Source organism: Bos mutus, chromosome 3 (assembly GCF_027580195.1).
Source record: "Bos mutus isolate GX-2022 chromosome 3, NWIPB_WYAK_1.1, whole genome shotgun sequence".
In the NCBI taxonomy this organism is placed as follows: domain Eukaryota; kingdom Metazoa; phylum Chordata; class Mammalia; order Artiodactyla; family Bovidae; genus Bos; species Bos mutus.
The window spans coordinates 56,144,519-56,167,893 of record NC_091619.1 but is presented as its reverse complement, the minus strand read 5'-3'; the positions used below and the strand labels follow the sequence as shown (position 1 = coordinate 56,167,893).

At 36.0% G+C, this 23,375-nt stretch overlaps 1 protein-coding gene and 1 pseudogene across 6 annotated transcripts in view; both read right to left on the bottom strand.

The window, feature by feature from the left end:
* The window catches only part of COL24A1 (collagen type XXIV alpha 1 chain), a 400,744-nt gene that overhangs the window by 39,544 nt on the left and 337,825 nt on the right, over positions 1-23,375 (bottom strand). For all 6 annotated transcript variants that reach the window (XM_070367752.1, XM_005888435.2, XM_070367754.1 and 3 more), the window contains 4 exons: positions 5,470-5,577; positions 1,690-1,797; positions 1,541-1,594; positions 770-832 (listed from right to left, as the gene is read on the bottom strand). In XM_070367752.1, coding sequence (XP_070223853.1) covers positions 770-832; positions 1,541-1,594; positions 1,690-1,797; positions 5,470-5,577 — 333 coding nt within the window. The remainder of the gene's footprint in view (positions 1-769; positions 833-1,540; positions 1,595-1,689; positions 1,798-5,469; positions 5,578-23,375) is intronic.
* Positions 3,485-4,303, bottom strand: LOC102272622 (transcription factor Spi-C pseudogene; annotated as a pseudogene).

Below are 23,375 nucleotides of genomic sequence, written 5' to 3'. Positions count from 1 at the left end.
CTGGTGGCTCAGACGGTAAAGAAGCTACCTGCATTAGTCATAGAGGAGCTACTACTACATTCAAACCAATGCTTCATTTTTTTAAAATCTTTTTTTCTCTATAGTTTTATAGATCATCTCATCAATTAGCAGAGTGTGGTTAATAAAAACAAAACTAAGAAAGCAATCAAACAAAACAATAACCAATAACTGCTGGTGACTTATCTATGCTATTAATATTTATGTTCTTTACAGTTTACAATTTCAGGCACTAAACAGCTAATTGGAGTTCTTCTGAGCCCTGATCTTTCTAACTCTTTAATTAATTTTTCATCACTCTCTAGGGATACCCACCCCTGAGCAGAGCGATTGGGAAACATTTTTCAAAGTGTTGTCTGAGGAATTCAGGTCATAGACAAGTTCTCCTCCAGGTGGTACACGAGGGTGGTCTCTAGTTCCTGGTCATATTAATGTTTATAACATGAAACCACTTTATGTTTTTGTTTCTGGTGTAAGTTAATAAATACATTATCCAGTAGTCATATTAATTCCTTTTTTTAAAGTAAGAACCAAGAAGCATGGGTGGCCTGCAGGGTCTTTTGCTCAGACTAATATATGAACTAACAGAGGTTGAGAGCCTCTCTGCATGTGCTCTAATGAATTTCTATTTTAAAAGTAATTTTATTAAGTTATTAATTTGAAGTATATTATTTGTAGACTTTGTAACCCTAATTCCTGCAATGAACAAAGAAACACAATATATGGGAAGGCAGAATGACTTTATATTTACCCTCTGTCCAACAGGGCCTTTAGGACCTGATATTCCAACAATGCCAGCATCTCCCTGGGGACCCTAGAAGCATGATTTAAAAAAAGCCAAAACATGAACATTTTACATTTGAAATAACCTTGTACCAATCTATTAAGAACTAGCCCTTAAAAAATGGAACATGATAGCTAATGATGTACAAGCTGAAGTATTTTGGAGGAATTGTCCTGAGGTCTACAACTGACTTTGAAATACATCAAAAGTGGACTGAGATAGAGGGAAATAGGAACAGATGATTGGATGGGTACATAATAAAGTGAGTAAAATGTTATTGTAGAATCTAAGTAATAGGTATATGCATGTTAACTCATTCTCTCAACTTTATGGTATGTTTGAAATTTTATTTTGAAATGTTTGGAAATTTTATTTTGAAATGTTTGGAAATTTTATTTTGAAATGTTTGGAAAAACAGATGAGAAGATGCAGAAGCAAATTATTCAATAAAACTGCTAGGAAAATATATAGTTACATAAGTTTTAAAATTAACATTCAGAACTCAATTATATAATTCTACACCAACTGAAATTTTGCCGATTAAAAAAAACAGAAGCTCAAGTCAGAGATTAAATATTGGTGTTTCAACACCTTTTTTTTTTTTTCTAGATAACTAGTTGCTGCTGCTGCTAAGTTGCTTTAGTAGTGTCCGACTCTGTGCGACCCCAGAGACGGCAGCCCACCAGGCTCCCCCATCCCTGGGATTCTCAGAGACCAGTAGAAAATATGTAAACATACTTTGGGACCTGGGAATCCTTGGAAACCCATCAAACCTTGAATACCATGTTCTCCCTGTAATGTGAATAGAAATGATTATCATTATTGTACGATGGTGGCCTGGTATGTAGAATAATAAGTGCTCATTGAATTTCTGAGTTGGCACCTACAGGTTGCCCTTTGATGCCAGACTCTCCACATGGGCCTTGATCACCCTGTGCTCCTTGGTGACCTCTTTTACCTGGAATTCCAGGTTGACCAGGTAGCCCTTGCTCACCCTATGGATAAAAAAAAAAGAAAGGTAATCTTGACTTTAGAACCTTTGAACATATTATTTTAAAATGAAACCTAAATTCTGGCCCATCCTCAAACATAGTACAAGGCACTGGGGAAGTCAAAATCTGCATGATCATTCTCCCCACCAATATTCTCCACATACATAATATTTGATTACAATGAACAAGAAATGTGGCAGTAGGGAAAGGGAATTCCAGAGATTGTGGTCATGACTATGGAAAAAGGAGGGGAGAGAGGGGCCTGCAAGTGTGGGAGGAGGATAGTGGGGCTACAGAGAGGGTGTGGTATGTGTGGGGGTGTTTGTATGTGATGGAGCTTGTGTTTTATTTGAATGGAAATTATTTTGCTGTGTTTTCTTTACCATACAGAGATGATTCAGCTGATACCACAAACAGAGCAGAATCTCTTAAAATGTGAACCCTGGTTTTTGCCATGATTATTTTTTTCAATTCCATCATTAAGAAATTTCCATTATCTGTTTCCCAAGATTCCTTTTTTTTTTTTTTAATCTTTATTTTATAGAAATATAGTCGGTTTACAATATTACATTAGTTTCAGATGTACTACATAGTGATTCAATATTTTTCTAGGTTATACTCTATTCAAAGCTATTATAAAATGTTGGCTACATTCCGTGTGCTGTACATTACATTCTTGTATCTTCTTTGTTTTATATTTAGTAGTCTGTACCTCTTAATCCTCTATGCCTATCTTGCTCCCCTGCCCCCAGCCCTCCCCCTACTGGTAACTAGTTTGTTCTCTATATCTTTAAGTCTGTTTCTATTTCATTATTTTCAGTTTTTAGATTCTACATATAAATGGTAACATATAGTATTTGTCTTTCTCTGTCTGACTTATTGCAGTAAGCTTAATATCCTCTAGGTCCATCCGTGTTGCAAATGGCAAGATTTCACTTTTTTGGCTAAGTAATATTCTGTGTGTGTGTGTGTTGTGTATACCACATCTCCTTTATTCACCTGTTGGCTAGAAGGTTGCTTCCATATCTTGGCTACTGTAAATAATGTCACTATGGGAGTTCCCTGGTAGTCTAGTGGTTAGGATTTGGCATTGTCATTGCAAAGGCCTGGTTGGGAAACTGATATCTGACAAGCCACACAGTGCAGCCAAAAAAAAAAAAAAAAATTTTGTATCTTTTTGAATTAGTGTTTTCATTTTCTTTGGATATATACCCAGGAGTGGAATTGCTGGATCATATAGTAGTTCTAGTTTTAGACACTGAAATTTTTAAAGCCCTGAATATAATTTAGCAGGAACACCATCACAGGCAATCAGTTTTTGTTCTGTTGCTAAAGCTATTGGATATATGCTAAAGTGATTCTTTTTTTTTTTTTTGGTCTGAGTGACAAGAAAATAATGTTTAATCAATATGCAAATCAAACAGTCTCCACTGGCATTATTAATCTAGAAAGAAATAATTGCATAGTTACTAGTAAGAGGAAGAACATTTAGTCTATACTTTCAAATGGGACAATCATTCTAAAGAGCTGTTCACTGGCAAAATTTCTCCCCAAGTTAGTATAGATTATATGCTATGTCATAAAAGATAACAATCATGAAGTATTTTTTTTCAGTATTTGCTTTTAGAGAAAAATCCTAAAACTTGTAGAGACTTCTGATGTCAGAAAATTATGAAATGTAAGAGTGTATTTAGCAATCAGGGTGACTTAGCTCATGGTAATTGGCATATGTATAATTATAATTTGCATTCCAGTTATTTAAACTGAGATATCCTTGATCAGGTTGAACATACTGTGAATAGAAGATCTCTTTTTCCAAGAAATAAGGTGCAGACAGTCTTTGGAGAATGGCCTCACTGAACTGGTAAGTTAGCTTTCTCCGGATTTTGATGATTTCCCCAGTTCTTCCATAACTCCTCAGTGCTCTGGCCATTTTCTGGTAAGTCATGGTCTTCCGGTTGCCTTTTTCTTTTCCCCAGAGTTGGGCAAGTTTTTCTTTGTTTTTTGATACAAACTGAAAGATACCTTCGGTTTGATCTATCCACTGAATACAAGATGCCATCTCTGGATTACATAGGGATTCATGAAGGTATTCAAACAGTCGGAGCTTCTTCCTGCCTTTTCCTCCCTTTTGCTGGAGAAGAGCAGGTTGTACCAGCTGGTTTTCAGGGATGTTCTGCAGAGATTGATGAATATTTCCTTCAAAATAGAGGTCCGTAGCACTGTTTATTACTGTTTTCCAGTTACAGATGGGTTCCTCTGCAGGCCGCACACCATAGCTGTTGGAATTTCCTCTGATATGAGAATGGTGGTTGATAAAAGCCAGGTAATTTTTGTAATCTGAGGAGTACTGAAAGTCTCCAGTTGAATGCTGCCTCAGTACTTCAAAAGCATCTTCAAATGCTTGACCCAGCTTGTCTTGTTCAGCATAAGCCATGCTTCATTAAAAAATTGACAATTCTGTCCATCAGAGGCCAATCCAATATTTACAAGTGCTCCAGGTGGAAACAACTTTCCCCTCTGAAGCACAGGTCTGCAACACTCTCCCCAAGATTCCTTTGATACAAAGCCTCTTTATCCCATAAAAGTTCCTTTTAAAGATATAATTATTTTGTTTTTAAAAGTCAAGTATTTTAAAATATATTTTTATTTTGTTTTTGAAATAAGAGTTGCAATAGCTTTTACAATTTCTAAAAATAAGCTTAGAAATCATGTTCAATTTTTAGATAAGGTAATGAAAAATGGTGCTTGGTAAACTCTGACTAAAGCTTTCAGATTAGCAAATTATCCTTCACTGTCTTGAGATAAAGATATAGCTTTGGGACTTGACAAATTGGATCCTTTTTTTCCCCTCCCCCAGATTCACACAAAAGAGGCAGGGATCTTATTTCTTTTCCCAATTTTAGCATTTGCTCAGCTATCTTTTTTTTAGTGGAAAGGGATATTCATGGTAAAAACATTAACAGGCTCAAATTGTAAACAATAAGTTGCTGAGTCATCATTTTCAGAATATCTCAAAATTCTTTAGAAGCTAAGTCTTGAAAATCAAATTAAGAGATAATAATGATGAGGGTGCCAATGTCTTAATCCTGGTCTTTTATGAAACTGCATTAGATATTGGTCTAATCTTTTGGTTGTCTGGGTCAAATCTACAGTACATTGAGATATTTCTAAGAGAGGTTTTATATAGAAAGCCTATTAACATGTGACAACACTCCTTGCAATGAAGATTAATGCAAGACAATTACTATCACTTTAAGAAATAATCTGTGTGCTTATCATATTTGTTAATTAGTTGGTTAGGTTCAGACTTAGTGGAACAGGAAGTATACCTGAGAAAGTATGTAACTGGAAGTAAATAAAATTTTTCTGTTTTGGAGGAGAAGGTAGATGACAGAAAAGGAAGGAGAGACAAAATGAGTAAAAGAACATTTTTATAACACATCACTAATGCTGGGTTAATAAATTGTTCCAGCAAATTACATGCAGTGTGGCTATCATGGGACGTGGCTATGTCAAGGCCGTGTACTCTCCTTTTTTCCCTCATGTGTTTTTTATTATTGGCCAAATTTAATTACAAGCTATCAATCTTACCATCCTGTGATCTAGTCAATAAACTCAGGGCCAGGAAAGATGGTCAATACTGCTCATCCATCTGAACAAACACGCAAGTACCTTTGGGCCTTGAACTCCTGGGCTTCCTGGTGGGCCTGACGAACCCTTTGCTCCTTGAGGACCTAGAGATCCAGTCAGTCCTGTTCTTCCTGGGCTGCCTCTGATGCCCTAAAAAACAGATAAGAAATGAGGACTGGAGTAGTTCTTAGGATATCCATCCAGAGACTCAATAAGTAAGGGAAGGGTTGGTGTGCTGAAAGGCTGCTATTGATACACTGCCCGGGTTTGGGAGTTACCCTGGGCTTCTTTCGCAAATAAACGAAATGCTTACATGATGTTTTGGCTTACCTGAAATCTCTAATTATAGTTAATGTAATGGTCTTGGGTTTTTAAAATAAAAATACCTAGGCAGTACAAAGTCCACCAGTATCTCCTGACTAAAGAGCCTAGATATGAAGCATGTTTGTTGTATTCTAACTTTTTGTATTATACTCTGGTGTGCATGACAAATCTAATAACTGATTAATGTATCCTTAAGAAGGATTTTCTTCTTATTGTGGTCATTGTTTCTCAATATATACAAATACCAAATCACTACATTGTACACTTGAAACTTATATAACATTATATTAACATTTCATTAAAAAATAATATTCTTTTTCAATCACATTATTCCAGAAAATTTGCTTCAAATAGCTTAATTATAAATAAAGTTAAGTAAGTAAACAATATTTCCTCAAAGCCAAATCCTAAAACAAGGATTTTTGTAGAGCTTGTGAGTGAAGGATAGTTATTACATTTTCATATGTTTAAAAAATCAAAAGAATAATATTTCAAGACACAGAAATTATATGAAATTATAGTTTCCATATCTATAAACAAAGCTCATTCATTTGTATATTGTCTGTGACTGTTTTGTGCTAAATGGTAGAGTTCAGTAGTTGTAGCAGAGGCTCAAAGGCACGTATTGCTTCCCACCTCTGACTGTTGTGCTGAAAATTCCTGTGACGCAATTATAAATGGACAAGTGCTTCAAGCAGAACATATATTTACTTGCTGTGAAATTTTATTATCACTGCATATCCATTGTATCAAAACAAAAAAAGAAGAAAAAAGTCGACTTTGAATGTTGTATTTTTAAGGTACAGTGGAATGTGGATTATTTTGTGGTCAAGCTAGATGTCAAAGTTTTGTGTTTATTATGTGATGACACGACAGCTGTGCTTAAAAAAATACTATATACATCAACACTATTATACCAAGCACTTGACACAATATTCCCACTTCACAGAAATGTAACAGAAAAATTAGGAAAACTAAAATGGAGTATCTCATCACAATAAAAATTCTTCACAAAAATTTGAAATGGAGTTGCAACTAAAGCGAAGTTTATAAGTGGTTCATTTGTTAGTCCAACAATGAAAGTCGCTTATTGATAGACAATTAAATCATGCAGCAAAAATAAACTTGTTTGTTAGCCTTTTGGCAAGAACAGTTGCTTGAAATGTCAAGGACATTGGAGTACTATCAATAGTCAATTAAAAAACCAAGGCAAATATTTCCGAGTGGTTTTACTTGCCTCTTAATCAATCAATAGATGTTAGTAATACTACTATTTATTTGAGGAATCAATGCTGAGTTTGAAGTGTCTCCAAAGTTAACCCCTATGAATAGTTGGTGGAGTAATTATAGGTAAGAGTAACTTCAAGTAAGTTAAAAAACTAAATCAGTACAGACTGATGTGGAATCTGCTAAAATGTGATAAAATTGATAGCAACAGATCAGAAAAAGATGAACTAGACAAATTAACAAAACTTGTGAAAAAGTTAAGATATTTAGAGCTATGATTATTCATTGTATTTTATTCACCAGGTACTCTGAGGAAAATACTTGAATCTACAATACGTTATTGAGCCAGTACTATCAAGAGTGAACTCCATTGACTCTTGTAAATTTAACTTTCAATGGTTCTGTGAATTTTTTTGTCAAAATAGAAACTGAATTTCCTGACTCTAACATGCAGCAGTTTGATGGCTTTGCAGGAATAAAGCTTCACTGGGCTTTTTGAGGTTAAGACTCAAGGTTTTCTTTGTATAAGAACTGCCCTCAACCTCTATTACTAATGTGGTTTTAGAAATTAAATTTTGCTGCAGATTTATTTAATGTTTATCTGTGAATTCAACCCCAAACTGCAAGGCAAAATAATGCTTACATGTGAAACATAGTGTGATAAAATCATTTTGATGACAACTAATATTTGAATCACAAGTAGTTCAAACAGCTTTATACGCTTCCTCTGAAAAATTGAAATAAGTGAGATCTCCATTTCCACAAAAAGTTTTGGTGGGTAGATATTCTGAGCGCAAACACTTTCAGTAGGATTTTTCAGATCTAGATGCAAGAAATTTCTCTATTTCAAAATGAATTTAACTATCTGAGGAGTTTCAACTGAAACTTCAACTGGAAATAACTAATGTACAACATAATGACATGCTTAAAAGGCAACTATCAAGAGAAGAACCTAGCAGAATTTTACAAATTCTTTCCAAGCAATGAATATGCTAGATTAAAATCATATGCTCATGAACTGCAATATTTGGCAGTACATGTCTATGTGAAAAGAATGTTCAAAGATGAAATATGTAAGACATGCAAAATATCATTATGTCAGCGTTAACAAATGAAATATTAATGACAAGAAACTGTAATAAGCTAAAGGTTATCTCCCATGCAAAAGAATTCCGTTTTTCTCATTAGTAGACTTGTATCACAAAAATTATACTAAATCAATATTTAAAATCCATAAAAATTTATTTTCTTTCTTGTTACATAAGTTCTTAAGCAATACTCCTGATTTTGCTTTTTGCCTTGCAAACTCAAAAACAGTTATTAATATTTACAGAAAAAATTTTCTGACCCCTATTTTAGGAGATTATTGTTACTTTCTGAGTTGATTCCTGGGATACTAAATTGGGTTGCACAATAGTTGTTCTATGCATTGAACAACATTTGCTGAATATATCTATGTATAAGGAAAGTACCATGGGGAAGCCCTGTGAAAAACATAAACAAGATGTGGTTTTTATTTTTAAGAAGCCTAAAATTAAGTGAGAAAGACTGTAAAATATAAATAGTTCTAATAAAGGCATAAATTAAAAAAAAAACATGAGATAAGAGATATAAAGTAAATACTACAGAGAGTTCTGAAGAGGGGAAGTTACCTCTGGCACTAATCAGAAAAGGAATTACTGAGAAGGTAGCCTTAACTGGAATATAAGGTAAAGATATTTCCCTAAAAGTTATAAAAGTGGTAGGAGAGATGACTGGCTCAAGATAGGCTAGAGTCATTTCTGTGGGGAGCCTGGCTGGCAGAATAGGATTTAAAAAGTAAAGCCAATTTTGAGTTTAATGCTAAAGCATTTTTCCTTAAAAAAAAAAAAAAATCTCCAAATCATCATGTATCTTTCTATCCTCTTACTAATGGCAAAAAATAGTTCCAATATACTTAAAAATTTACCTTTTCAAAGTAGATTTTCCTCATGATCATAAAACACTAAAGTAAGAATAAAATTGTATTTTATATCACTAGGTGCCATGTACCACGCTTGGTGCTTAAGGATATAGACTCTCATTCCTTAGCTTGACCTTTACATCTTTCTTTGTCCCAATCTACATCAAACATTTTCTCTCTCACCACTTATCTATATTGGTGGCTCAATATTTGTGAGGAACCTTTATGAGGGTAAAATCTTGATAGAGAGAAGGGGAATGAGGGTGGGAAGTAGGGAGGGAGAGAGATCCACATTGTGGATTTAGGATTCATGTGGTGGGGTTCTTCAAGTTTGCTTGCACCTTATCCTAAGCTAGTCAATGAACCTAAGCTCTTTCCCTTTGTTTTTTTTTTGTTTTGTTTTGTTTGTTTTTTTGGCCTTTTGGCTGAGGCATGTGCAATCTTGGTTCTGGATCAGGGATCTAACCCATGTCTCCTGCATTGGGAATTGGAAGCACAGAATCTTAACCACCGTTACCTCCATGGAAATCCCTCCCTTTTCTTCTTACAATGTATTTTACATTGATTTAATTTGGTCTGTGAGCCTTTGGGGTCCATACCTCTGGGGTAGATTATCTGGTAGTGTACTTTCCATACGAATGATGAGAACCGTGGAGATAGGAGATAATGTCATTTAAGAGCTCATCATTACAAATGAACCCAAATCTATTCATAGTCATTTGAAATTCTAGGATACAGAATTTCAGAAATGTTTAGGAAAGACCTAAGTCTTATACCAATGGCCAAGATTCTGATGAGAATATGACTACAGGAAAATCCAGTTTTAAAAACAAAGTTTGGGTAAACAATGCTTCTCCCAATAAAAAGAGGTTAAAAAACCGGAAGAAACCAATGGCCTGAAGAGAAAGCTGATTTTACAAAGTCATAAACAAAAGACAAATGAAGAAAACAACTACAGCAGACCAACAAAGTAGCTTCAGAATTAAACTAGCTGAAAAGTTGTAAACTATGGATCAGTATAATTTTTTTTTTTTTCTAAATGGTGGGTTGTCTTTCAAGACTGTGTGTATCCTATGTCTGGATGTATTAGAGAAGTAATGGATTCCAGATGGAGAGAACACAGAACATGTGAGAGACCACTCTAGATGATTTTAGGACACCACAACATTCTACAGTTCTAAAATAGTACCACTTCACCTCACTTTATTTGTAATTTAGGTATTGAAAAAAAAAATCTTTATGCTCAAACAGAAAAAAAAATGTATCTTTTGGATGACACATGAACAATGGACAGTCAGAGACTTGCCAAACACTCCTGACGTCAATAAGTATTTTTAGCGAGAATAATAAAGGCCATATGCCTAGTCCGCAGGGTTAACTGTACGCTAGGAACTTAATTTTACTTGCAGTACTATCAGATATTTCACACAGCACAAAAAATGTGTTCCAAATCATTTACTGTTCACATTGGTTTCTTAGAGAAAAATCTGAGGAAAGTAGCAGAGTGTTCTGTACAGAGTTCCAAGCAATGTTTCATTCAAGTAGAGAACAAACATTTCTTATTATGAATACACAGATGGATGAGTGATTTTGTGTTCAAGAGAAACAGACGCTAATCCCTAGGAATTCTTTCCAGTGTCTTCTAAATGATTTGTCTAAAACCAATTAGCAAAGGATAAGTCACTCTGAGCAAATTTTAAAAAGCAAATAAAATCAAAATTACCATTAATTTGTTCAGAGATGCTGAGACCAATCAACAGTTTACCCAAGTCTTAGAAATGTTAATAAAATGGTAAAAGTACATGATGTCTCATGGCCAGAAACCTCCATTACCCTCAGATAGAAGCTAGCCTCCCTGCTGAGAAGGGTTTTGACTCTGTAGGAAAGTGTCAGTTTTGACAGGACTGAAGCTGATGGCCCCTTAAGACTTGCATCTCCAAGGAAGCAGGTACTTGGATCAATAATGACTATATCAACCACCTCCACAAGAGTTACTTCTGTGGAGAGTCGTCTACGTATTGGTAATGGCAATATGGTTGTGTTGTTTTATCTAATCTGATGTCAGTTATGAAAAGAAAATGAAGTTGCTTTTCACTTTGACTTCTCTGCAGGGAAAGGAAGGAGTAGCTTAAGTATAAATATGCCGTCATCCTGGAACTAAATGTAAAGATCTGGTAACAAAAATGGGGCTATTGTACATATCAGAGGATAGGCACAGAGAAATATTTTGGAACAATGATGACTACTTTGGATTTAATAGTGAAATATACCACTGCTGTTTGAATGCCCTTTGGTTTAGCTGTCTTATTCTCATTAGAATGGAAACAAACATATTAAGAAAAAGAATGTGTTAAGTAAACTTTGGGCTTCCCTTGTGGCTCAGCTGCCTGCAGAGTGTGGGAGACGTGGGTTTGATCCTAGGGTTGGGAAGATGCCCTGGAGAAAGGGAAAGGCTACCCACTCCAGCATTCTGGCCTAGAGAATTCCATGAACTGTATAGTCCATGGGGTTGCAAAGAGTCAGACACGACTGAATGACTTTCATATAAAACCCCACATTTTAAAGAGGATTAGCAAATGAATACTATGTTTAAAAGTTTGAGTAAGATGAGAAATTTTTGATGTTAATTTCATTGATTTTTCAACAGTAGATTGATAAATTTTAAACTACACAGAACTTCAAATTGGTTTTGATGTTTTTATCTAAAGTAAAATTACTAGGAGAAGAGTTTTATCTTTTCCCTACTGCCAAGAACACTCCTTTGTGCTCAATCATATGTTTATATAGTTACTTGTTGTATGAGAAAACAGTAATTAAAACTAATGTAATTTCTATAGTACAAAAAAATAAATATGATGACCTAATTTTTTTTTTTTTTTGGTATAATATTAGGCAACATAAATGGATTTTCCAAAGTGGCTCAGTGGTAAAGAATCCACCTGTAATGCAGGAGCCACAGGAGATGCTGATTCAATCCCTGGGTTAGGAAGATCCCCTGGAGGAGGGCATGGCAACCCACTCCAATATTTTTGCCTGAAGAATCCTATGGACTGAGAGGAGCCTGGCAGGCTACAGTCCATGGGGCTGCAAAGTTGGACACAACTGAGTGACTGAGCACAATAGTATATACATATATATATATTGTTTGTGTGTGTATATATATATATATACATATAATATACACTATATATATACACACATATATATAATGTGTATATATATATATATACAAATAGTATATACATATATATGTGTGTATACACACACACACATGCATACAACATAACGTACCATATTTTTAAAGTCAGCAAACCAATGGGTTACAAAAATAATACTTTGTTTCCTTTAATCCAAGCAACTGAAAACACTTCTGTTTAAGTAGGAATTTCTCATTTTATTTGGCTTACTAAATATATCCCTCTTCGGAAAAAACTGGCTGTTTAAAAATATGTGGGATAGCAATTATTAGGTGATTATGTGCAGGGCTATATTACACATAAATATTGCAGCATTTATAACATTTTCTTGCAGGGGCAATCATAAATAATGTGGCCAAATGTTATAAATAAGATTTATGAACGAGCTATATACTAACATTAGGAGGTAACTTTAGTTTTGAATTGCTAAACCTGTTAAAATCTATGGAACTCAGAGTGGGACTGAACTGAGGCATGTCTTAAGGTAGTGGAGACAAGTCTGCCTGACTAGGTCTGTTCTCAAGAGCATATACAACTGACTCTTGTTCAGTTTTAATAGATACAGGCATTTCAACATTGTATTACCTCACAGAAATGAATTACTCATTCATAGAACAATTGATGGTTTATCGTTCTTGCAAAACAGTGTTTCAAATGCCACTATAATATTGGACAACATTATTGTATGCTGTGAAATCTCCTTTACCCAGGCCTCAGCCTATAATCACGAGACTAATGGGGGGGGCATGAAGGAGGATATTTCACCTATGTCTTTCACTTTTAGCATGACTAGGCAGTCATACCACTATGAAGAAATGAAAATCCATCATTTATTTAAAAAATAATAAGTCTATATCCATACTACCTTACTTGATCCTCAGGTAATCCTGTTAACATGCCAAACTTTATCCTGACTGGAGGTCTTTTCATTTGGGTCTTTCATATGGCAAGTTCTTCCCTCATTCTTTAAATATTTGGTTTACTCTTCCCTTCAGTCCTTAGCTCAAGTGTAAGCCTTCTCAGTGAGTCCTCTATAGTCTACAATCTTTCTTAAAATCTATTTACCATTATGCTTTCTTTCTTGCATAACTCTTCCAACCATTTAGAATTACTTGATTTGTTTACAGACTACTACTCAATCATTAAGTTGTTTCATATTAAATTGTGATTTTTTTTTTTAAGGTAAAAAATGGTTAAATGTCAGCAGTTTCTTGCTGTTCCACATATGTTCCAAGAGGGCAGTTCTTTGCCCATCTTGTTCACTGCGATCTTTCCTAACTCCAGGCTCATACTGTAACTGAGCAGGACCCTATGGGGTCTTCCCTAGGACAGTCCTATCCCCCCATATCCTCTGCTTTAGCTCCCCTCTGAAGTATCTACACTATAATATCTAATGAACATTTCTTGAGTTGTTTCACACACAGTTCAAGAAGTGAAAGTCACTCACTCATGTCCGACTCTTTGCAATCCCAAGGTCTGTATCCCACCAGGCTCCTCTGTCCATGGAATTCTCCAGGCAAGAATACTGGAGTGGGTTGCCATTCCATTCTTCAGAGGATCTTCTTGACCATGGATTGAACCCAGGTCTCCCAAATTGCAGGTGGATTCTTTACTGTCTGAACCACTAAAGCCCTCACCAAATGGAAGAAATTAACTACCTGATAGCTATGGGTATGTGGCCCCCAGTCCCACTGGCAGCTAAGGATTGACCATGTTAACCCTTCTGACCACCCTGTAACCTCACAATGAACCAGAGAATTGTTTATGAGTCAAACACACATCCTGTGATAGCCCTCCTTAACTGTGCCTTTCAAAATGCTTTGCTGAAACTCATCTGAGAGTTTGGGGCATTTTGAGCACTAGCTGTCTAGGACTCCTTGTATGGTGACTTACAGTAAACACTGCACTTTCCCTCACCGCAGCTTGGTGTCAGTGAATTGGCTTTACTGTGTAGGCGAGTGGACCCAAGTTTGGTTCAATAACACTCTTAAGTACTAAACAAATATTTGGTTACTGAATGTCAGCCTAGCCACGAAAATTATTATGGAAAAACAATAACGCAATAAGTGCATGCAGCCTACCAAGCACGTCACATACAACATCTCATTTGATCCTCATAAAGACCATATGAATTAGATATTACTGTATCCATTTTATAGATGATTCTTAAGTAGCAAGCACATCTTAATTTTAAATTCCGTCTCTAAAGTCATAATTATTATGCAAAGAACATTTGTTCTTCAAATATTTATTGAGTTTCTTCTAAATGGACCTGACACTATGCTAAATACTAGCGATACAAAAACAAAACAGAACACCAGTTCTATAGCAGTTTACAAATGCCTGAGGGAGAAAGACATTAAGATCATTAATTAGTGCGCAAATGATCCATGCTCTGATGGAATCAGTGTACAGAGTGTACAGAAGTTCAGAGCAGGCATGCTTAGCTTTGACTGAATAGTCCAAGGAAGGGTGCCTGAAAGAAATAACTGTTCAATTAAGTTCAATTCTGAAAGATTAAGAAGTTTTTCTTCCTAAGGTTAAAGATGGAAGAGTCTTCAAAGCAGAGGGAATATATTACATGTACAAAGGCATGAAAGTGGGGGAAATATACAGAATTTGGAGGAATGTCTAACAAATTAAGCATGACTGAAAAAGCATAGCACAATGGTTAAGAATACAGGCTCTGAATCTAGACTGTGTGATTTTGAATCCTGGCTCTATTATTTATTGTGTGTGTGATCTTGAGCAATTTACTTAGTCTGAGTCTCAGCTTCCTTTTTTGCAAACTGAAGATAATAGCTATACTTACTTCATGGAGTTTTGGTGAGAATAAACTTCATATATACTCAGCACCTTGCATATAGCATTTAATAATTGTTAGACTAAAAAAGAAAGGTAGAATACAAGACTGAGGCCAGATCATAAAGAAACAATATTCCACAAAGAGTACAGACTTTACTGGATTTGGAGTCATTGAAGAGTCAACTAAGAAAGTTACATTCTCTAGCAAATCTTTCATTTTGTTGCTAATAAGCAGCCCAATAGGCTGAGTTCTATCTGTTTTGGAAGAGTTCCTAATGAGCAGTAAATGGGCCAAAACAAGCAGAAGGGTGGAGAAGAGGGATAAAGTAGCAATCAGGCTAAAGCCTAACTGGATACTCAACCCCTTAATAATCAAGAGGTGACAGGATTTGATGAATGCAGATCTGGCCCCTGCTGGTATGTTTCTTCCTCCAAAATACTAAGAAAAAAGAAATATATCTTCTTAGAAACAGAAGTTTCTTTGGGGTGACCAGCTCATAAACTAGGGAATACACCACCCAGAGGGGTGCCAGGACTGCTGGTGTTCCTAACAGAGGCTTCCATGGTGGTCCTGCTACTCTATGTTTGGATTATGAGTGGCTGATGAAGTGTGTTTTTCCTTCTTAGACTTAGACTAGGTGGACCCAGTCCACAGGTGGAAAAATGCAAGACTTTCAACGTTCTTCAAAGACAATCATCTCATTTTCGACAACACTTAAGCCTGTGTTTACCTGAGGAAGTTCAAAGTCAAGACTGAAAGGCTTGGATTTGTCCCAAGTTGTTAGTTTGTTTCTTCCCCTCTTTTTCCATAGCCAGTGTTATTAGTTGCAGCAATGAAAAATAAAGACCGGTAAGCCTTCATTTTGATGACAAATAGATTTATGGTCTTTTCAGGGAAAAGGTTGTTCTCCTTTTTCATAAATGACTCAGGTATTATGCTAATACAGAAGTCCAGCTCAATGAAAACAGCATGGTAGACTCATTTACTGCAGATGTGCTAAGTTGACTAGTCTCAAAACACTCATTTATACAGAAGAAAATTCACACAGTCAACTGTGAGCTTCCCCAGTACCATCCTTCAGTTGCAGTCACATGACCTTGAAGAAACATTGAAAGTGCAGTGTGAGTATGCCAAAAATTCTTTAACTCCTTTGGCCACATCAAAAAGAGAAAGAACATTGTTTAGGAAAATCAGGCACTTGCATAATCCTAGAAATCCCAGGATAAATATTTTTCTCAGTGGAAAAATCCAGCAGTCTTTAACGGCAAGCCAAAAAACACCATGGTGCCATGATTTGAAAAAAAGAAAATAGAAAAAGGAGAAACACACACACACACAAAAGACCAACAGAATGATGTCCTTATTCTTTGTTGAAAATATTCCAGGTAACTTGCTAGTATTTAGAAATTATACTGCTTTCTCTTAAGTAGTTTTTCTATCGCCATAGTAGCTTTTAGAAATAATTCCCTTAGAAATCACATTTCCTAATGACTAGTTTAGCCACTGTACTTAGTTTCACAGAACAGACTAGTCCCTTATTAAGCATTATAATTCTAGTTTCATTACGAATATTCTACGGGGAGCAGAGACATTTGTAAAAAATATTTCTATATCCATAAATACCAATAGCATGTGTAAACCTTGGGGTTAAAAGGGGACTCCTTAAGGGAAAGTTATTTTGCTTTTATTTCAAAGGTTACAAAATGCTTCAATACTTTTAACCTCCTGATATTCTAAGTATGCATGTAATTTTTTTCCTAACATTTTTTGAAAACATTAAAAAGTAGGAGACAATGAGTTATGATCTGATACCTAATTGCTTACTAATAGAAATACCAGATGCCGCTCAATTTCATGGCCCTGGGAGGTATATTGTACAATATTCAATATTATTGTAATTCATTTCATCTTTTCATCACAAAATTCAATGAGTTTTTTATACTCAAATATAAAGGGATATGTGGCTCAATCTATTTTTTAAATGACCCTCAATTAGAAGTAGGATAACCTTCTAAGTGGAGCTAGAATATGCACGTTTTGTTGTCTGACTAATCTCTTGATTTCAAGTATTCAGCATCTCCATCTATACTAAGTTCATCTAGCATTTAAATATGGTTAAGGTTCTCTAAGAATAACTTTCAACCTTAGACTCAGTTTCTTCTCTAGTTATTTTCCTACCTTCTCCTTTAGAGCTGAATTTCTTCATTTAACTGTCTGTATATTTTGATTTCCTCACTACTCAGGCGTTTACTCTCACTCTCAAGCACTCGAGTCCTGTTTCTGCCTCCACTAATCAAATAACTATTTACTTGCTCAAGTTACCAATGATTTCCATGTACTAATAGGCAACAATTATAATGATATCTTATTAGATTTCTATATTAGTCAGGGGGAAGTCCTTATTTGCAAACATCAGAAAACAATTAAGCAAAAAGTTTACTGTAAACACATCGAGTAGCTCATATAATCACAGATAAATCTAGAAAACCAGGTTTGGAAAATGGATAAAATTAAAAGACTAGGCAGCCAGAATTTGGGCACTATAGTGAGCACCACCCTAGCTCTTGAATGTTGACGCCAGTCATCCCTGGAGGCTGAGTGCCATTGAAAGTTATTGCTGCTGCCACCAGAAGAGAGTCTTGTTATCCCTGGTTCTGTGTATTATTAGCTTCTCAATTGAAAGTGTAGGTGAATATACTTGATTGCTTAGGCCTGGGTCATGGGCCAGCATCCCTGTTTCAAAGAGGGACTACAAGGTGAAGGTCTGAAATTTTTGACTTCTGTAGTAAAAGGTGGCTTCCCGTTAAGACTCAAAAAGAGAGAAAACACAAAAATTTCTGAACATTAAAATGGGATTGAGACACTGAGTAGCCAAAAAACCAGACCAAAAACAGAATAAAACATGTCCAACACAGTCTCTCATGATTATTAGATGCAGCTGATGAATCTCTCCCTTGAAATATTTTTAAGCTTGCAAGATAAGGCATTCTTTTTCTATTATGACCACTCTATCTCAGACTTCTTTGTAGTCCCCTCTTTTTCTTTACATGACTTACAAATGATAGAATTCATCACCACTTGGTTCTAGACCTTCTTTCTACTGTTAACCTAATATATGTGCTTTTTCTTCATTTGCTCCCCATATCCACCCACTGCCTATCCTCCATGTTGTTAATTTTCCTAGGAGTCTCACCTTTATGGACTGCTTCCTCTGATTCTCTTGTGCTCTGACTTCCAGTTGTGGTTGGCCAATGGGATGAACCAGTAGGACACCAAAAGTTACCAGAAGAGAGAGGTAATATATGTTTTTCTTCCATCTCCTCCCAACTTGGGCATTCTGTAAGTGACTGGGTTACTTTCAACTATAGCTCCTGTAAGAGTCTCCTTTTCTAATAGCTCTGGGTCTCAACTTGACTCTCAACCTGACATTCTTTCTTTCCTTTAACCTTTCAGCTCTCAGGGTGGTTAATTGCTTCCTACTGTAGATAGGCTCTGAGTTTACCCAACATCATTTAGTGACTGACTTAACCCTGACCACCCTTCTATAATTAGTCTCTTCAAAATTCCAGCTGAGTATTCCATCTACTTCAAAACAGGACTCTGATTAGTACATTTTACTAGGTTGATACTTTAAATTTATATTTGACTTCCTCTCTGAGCTCTAGCCCCAAATATCTAATTGCTCACTTACCACCTCTGCTCGAATGTCAGAACCTCTCCCACAAAATTTGGGCCTCCTTCAGCATTTGCTTTTTTAGTGATGGGCACTACAATGCATTGAATTAAAAACTTGAACAAGTTGGAAATTATAAGTTATCCTTGACATCTCCCTTCCTCCTGCACCTTCCATATTGAAGCACTGAAGTCACATTAAAGCTATTTCTTAAATACTGCCTAAATCCATCCATTTCTTTCCATTTCCACTTCATCAGTCTACTACAAACCATGCATATATATAGCCTGGAATATTGCAGTAAATAGTCTTTTTTTTAGTCTTCTGCATCTACTCCTGCCCCTTCCCATCCATTTTCCACAATGGAGCCAGAATAATATTCCTCCTATATTTAATACTCAATGGGATCCTACTGTCTAGATAATGCTCAGTATCCCTGATAATTCTTTCATTATCCACCATGATGCTGCTCTTGCTTACCTCAACAGCACCAAACTGTATCATTCTACACTTTGCTCACTAAACTTTAGCCACAACTGACCTTCTTCCTCTCCTTCTTCAATCATACTGTTCTTCCTAGCATTGTATATGCTATTGTTTCTGCCTAGAATATTTCTTTTTTGCTTTCTCCACTCACCATTATGATTCCTAATTTACTCCTGGCTGTAGTTCAATGTCATCTCTCTCTCTCTCTCCCTATATCTTCATATAAAACCACTTTCCTGAGGTATAGTTGACATAAACTTCAAAATCTAGAACCTGATAAATTGACATAAAGAATACATCTGTGAAAAAGTGCATTAAAATGAAGGTAACATATCTACCACTCCCAAAATGTTCCCCTCTCCCTCTCTAAGTTGTCCTCACACACACTTTCCTCTCCAGGAAAACAATGACTTACTTTCTGTCTCTACAGATTAGTTTCCAGTGTCTAGATTTTATACAGGTGGCAGTCTACAGTCTGTCCTCTTTGCTGTACCTTTTTCCCCACTCAGAATAATTATTTTGAGATATATTCATATTGTAGTATGTATCAATTGCTCATTCTTTTTATTCTTTTTATGTATATTTCATTATACATATGTACCACAATTTGTTTAGTCATTTACCTTTTGATGGACACATGGATTGTTTCCAATTTGGGGCTATTACAAAGAAAACTGCAACAAATATTCATATGCAAGTTTTTGTGTGGACATACGCTTTTATTTCTCTAGGCCAGTTCAGAATGGCTGGTTCATAAGCCAGGTGTACCTTTAAAGTTTTAAGGTAAGGCCAGTGTATTGGATAATTGACATCTTAATAGTACTGAATCCTTTGATTCGTGAACATAGTGCATACATCATTTATTTGAGTCTTCTTTAATTTCTGTCAGCAATGTCATATGGTTTTCAGTATCAAGTTGCATATTTTAGGGGGGTCAGATTATCTGATTTTAACACGACAGTAAATATTGCTTTTTAAATGTCAATTTCCGATTGCTCAGGAATACAGTACATAGAAATACATTTCATTTTCGCATATTGATATTGCACCCTGCAGCCTTGCTAAATTAATGCTTGTTTTTTTTTGTAGATTCTGAAGGATTTTCTATATAGATGATCATGTTATCTGTGAATAAAGACAGTTTTATTTCTTTCAGTCCAATCTGGTGGCTTTTCCTTTTTCTTTACTGACTAGAACCACATTCAGTGCTGAATGTCTCATGTAAATGTATGAGAATAATAAACATATCTGTTGGCATATGAGACCTCAGGTTTGTCTCACAAACACCTACACAAAAAATACTTCTTGGAGGAAGTATTCAAATAATAATAGAAACAAATTCAGAAGATTCTACAAAAATGCTGAAAAGTAATAGTGACTAAATAGTTGCATTTACTACTCTGTTAAAAAAGAAACTAAGGATAAAGAGAAGTAAATGCCTGAGGATTAAGTCAAAATTCAACCTTATATTAAAAAATGATGAAGGGAAAGGATGGTATATGGAAACAAAAGGGCATGAGAGCAAATAAAAGTATTTGTTTTGTTAGAGGGAAGATACAATTAGTGACATATTAAACAAATAACTAGAGTTAAATAAATACACATTTGGTTCTTAAATTCAGGGCAACTGCTAACAGAACACCAGCTGAAAGAGAATAGTTAACTTTTAAACCAGCAGAAGAGAATTCAATTGATACAATGAAAATTAGAAAAGAAGAAAAAGAGAAACAAACACCCCAAAAGATAGTACAGGACAAAGAAACTAAAGAATAAAGATGGCAAAATATTCTTAATAGAGGAATTTTAGACGAAGTCTCTCTAAGACTAATAGTAGGATGTAATAGGATTTCTGCTATTATTAGCAGTGGTGAACGTGAACATGAAGTCACTCAGTCGCGTCCAACTGTTTACGACCCATGGACTGTAGCCTACCAGGCTCCTCTGTCCATGGGATTTTCCAAGCAATAGTACTGGAGTGGATTGCCATTTCCTTCTCCAAGGGATCTTCCCAACCCGGGGATTGAACCTGGGTCTCCCGCATCATAGACAGACACTTTACCGTGTCTGTCTATGGACTTCCCTGGTGGCTCAGACAGTAGCAGTGGTAGGATGTCTACTAGTGCTGCTACATTTTCAAATAGTAGTGGGAGTCCCTATCAGCCTGTGTTGAAAGAAGAAAAAAAATTGAGTTTAAGAGTTAAAGTTGCCAATGTTTGAAAATATTACCACCTAAAACCCCAATAGGATCACAATAGTAAATTATTAGAAATAAAAAATCCAATTGTATAGAATATAACATAAATCAGTAAAGGAAAGATACATCCATCTGAATGCAGAGTTTCCAGGGTAGCAAGGAGAGATAAGAAAGCCTTCCTAAGTGATCAATGCAAAGAAATAGAGGAAAACAAAAGAATTGGAAAGACTAGAGATCTCTTCAAGAAAATTAGAGATACCAAGGGAACATTTCATGCAAAGATGGGCACAATAAACGACAGAAATAGTATGGACCTAACAGAAGCAGAAAAAATTAAAAAGAGGTGGCAAGAATACATAGAAGAACTATATAAAAAAAATCTTAATGACCCAGATAACCATGATGGTATAATCACTTACTCTCCTAGAGCCAGACATCCTGGAGTGGGAAGTCAAGAGGGCCTTAGGAAGCATCACTACAAACAAAGCTCGTGCAGGTGATGGAATTCCAGCTGAGCTATTTCAAATCCTAAAATGATGATGCTGTGAAAGTGCTGTACTCGATATGCCACCAAATTTGGAAAACTCAGCAGTGGCCACAGGACTGGAAAAGGTCAGTTTTCATTCCAATCCCAAAGAAAGGCAATGCCAAAGAATGCTCAAACTACTGCACAGTTGCACTAATCTCACACTTTAGCAAGGTAATGCTCAAAATTCTCCAAGTTAGGCTTCAACAATATGTGAACTGAAACTTGAAGATGTTCAAGCTGGATTTAGAAAAGGCAGAAGAATCAGAGATCAAATTGCCAATATCTGTTGGATCATAGAAAAAGCAAGAGAGTTCCAGAAAAACATCTGCTTCATTGGCTATGCCAAAGGCTATAACTGTGTGCATCACAACAAACTGGAAAATTCTGAAAGAGATGAGAATACCAGACCACCTTACTGGCCTCCTGAGAAACCTGTATTCAGGTCAAGAAGCAACAGTTAAAACCGGACATGGAACAAAAGACAAGTTCCAAATTGGGAAAGGAGTATATTGGGATACAAGGTATACAAGGCTGTATATTGTCATCTTGCTTATTTAACTTTTATGCAGAGTACATCATGCAAAATGCCAGGCTGGATGAAGCACAAGCTGGAATCAAGATTGCCAGGAGAAATATCAATAACCTCAGATATGCAGATGACATCACCCTTATGGCAGAAAGTGAAGAGGAAGTAAAGAGTCTGTTGATGAAAGTGAAAGAGGAGAGTGAAAAAGCTGACTTAAAACTCAAGATTCAAAAAATGAAGATCATGGCATCCAGTCCCATCACTTCATGGCAGATAGATGGGGAAACAATGGAAACAGTGACAGACTTTATTTTCTTGGGCTTTGAAATCACTACAGATGGTGAGTGCAGCCATGAAATTAAAAGACACTTGCTCCTTGGAAGAAAAGCTATGACAAACCTAGATAGCATATTAAAAAGCAGAAACATTACTTTACTGACAAAGGTCCGTCTAGTTAAAGTGATAGTTTTTCCAGTAGTCATGTATGGATGTGAGAGTTGGACTACAAAGAAAGCTGAGTGCAGAAGAATTGACGCTTTTAAATTGTGGTATTGGATAAGATTCTTGAGAGTCCGTTGGACTGTAGGGAGATCCAATTAGTCCATACTAAAGGAAATTAGTCCTGATTATTCGTTGGATGGACTGATAAAGCTGAAACTCCAAAACTTTGGCCACCTGATGTGAAGAACTGACTCATTTGAAAAGACCCTGATGCTGGGAAAGATTGAGGGCAGGAGGGGAAGGATGAGATGGTTGGATGGCATCACCGACTCAATGGATGAGTTTGAGTAAGCTCTGGAAGTTGGTGATGGACAGGGAAGCCTGGTATGCTGCAGTCCATGGGGTTGCAAAGAGTCGGACATGACTGAGCGACTGAACTGAACTGAACTTAGAGCTAAATCAGGGTACTGGGTAGAGAAAGAGTAGAACTCTAGGACAAGGGATGGGGATATCTGACCAGACATGGGCAAGGCCAACAGACATGGGCAAGACCAAGAACTGTGAACCTTAAATCTCTCTTAGTCTTCCTTGCCTGTGGAGATA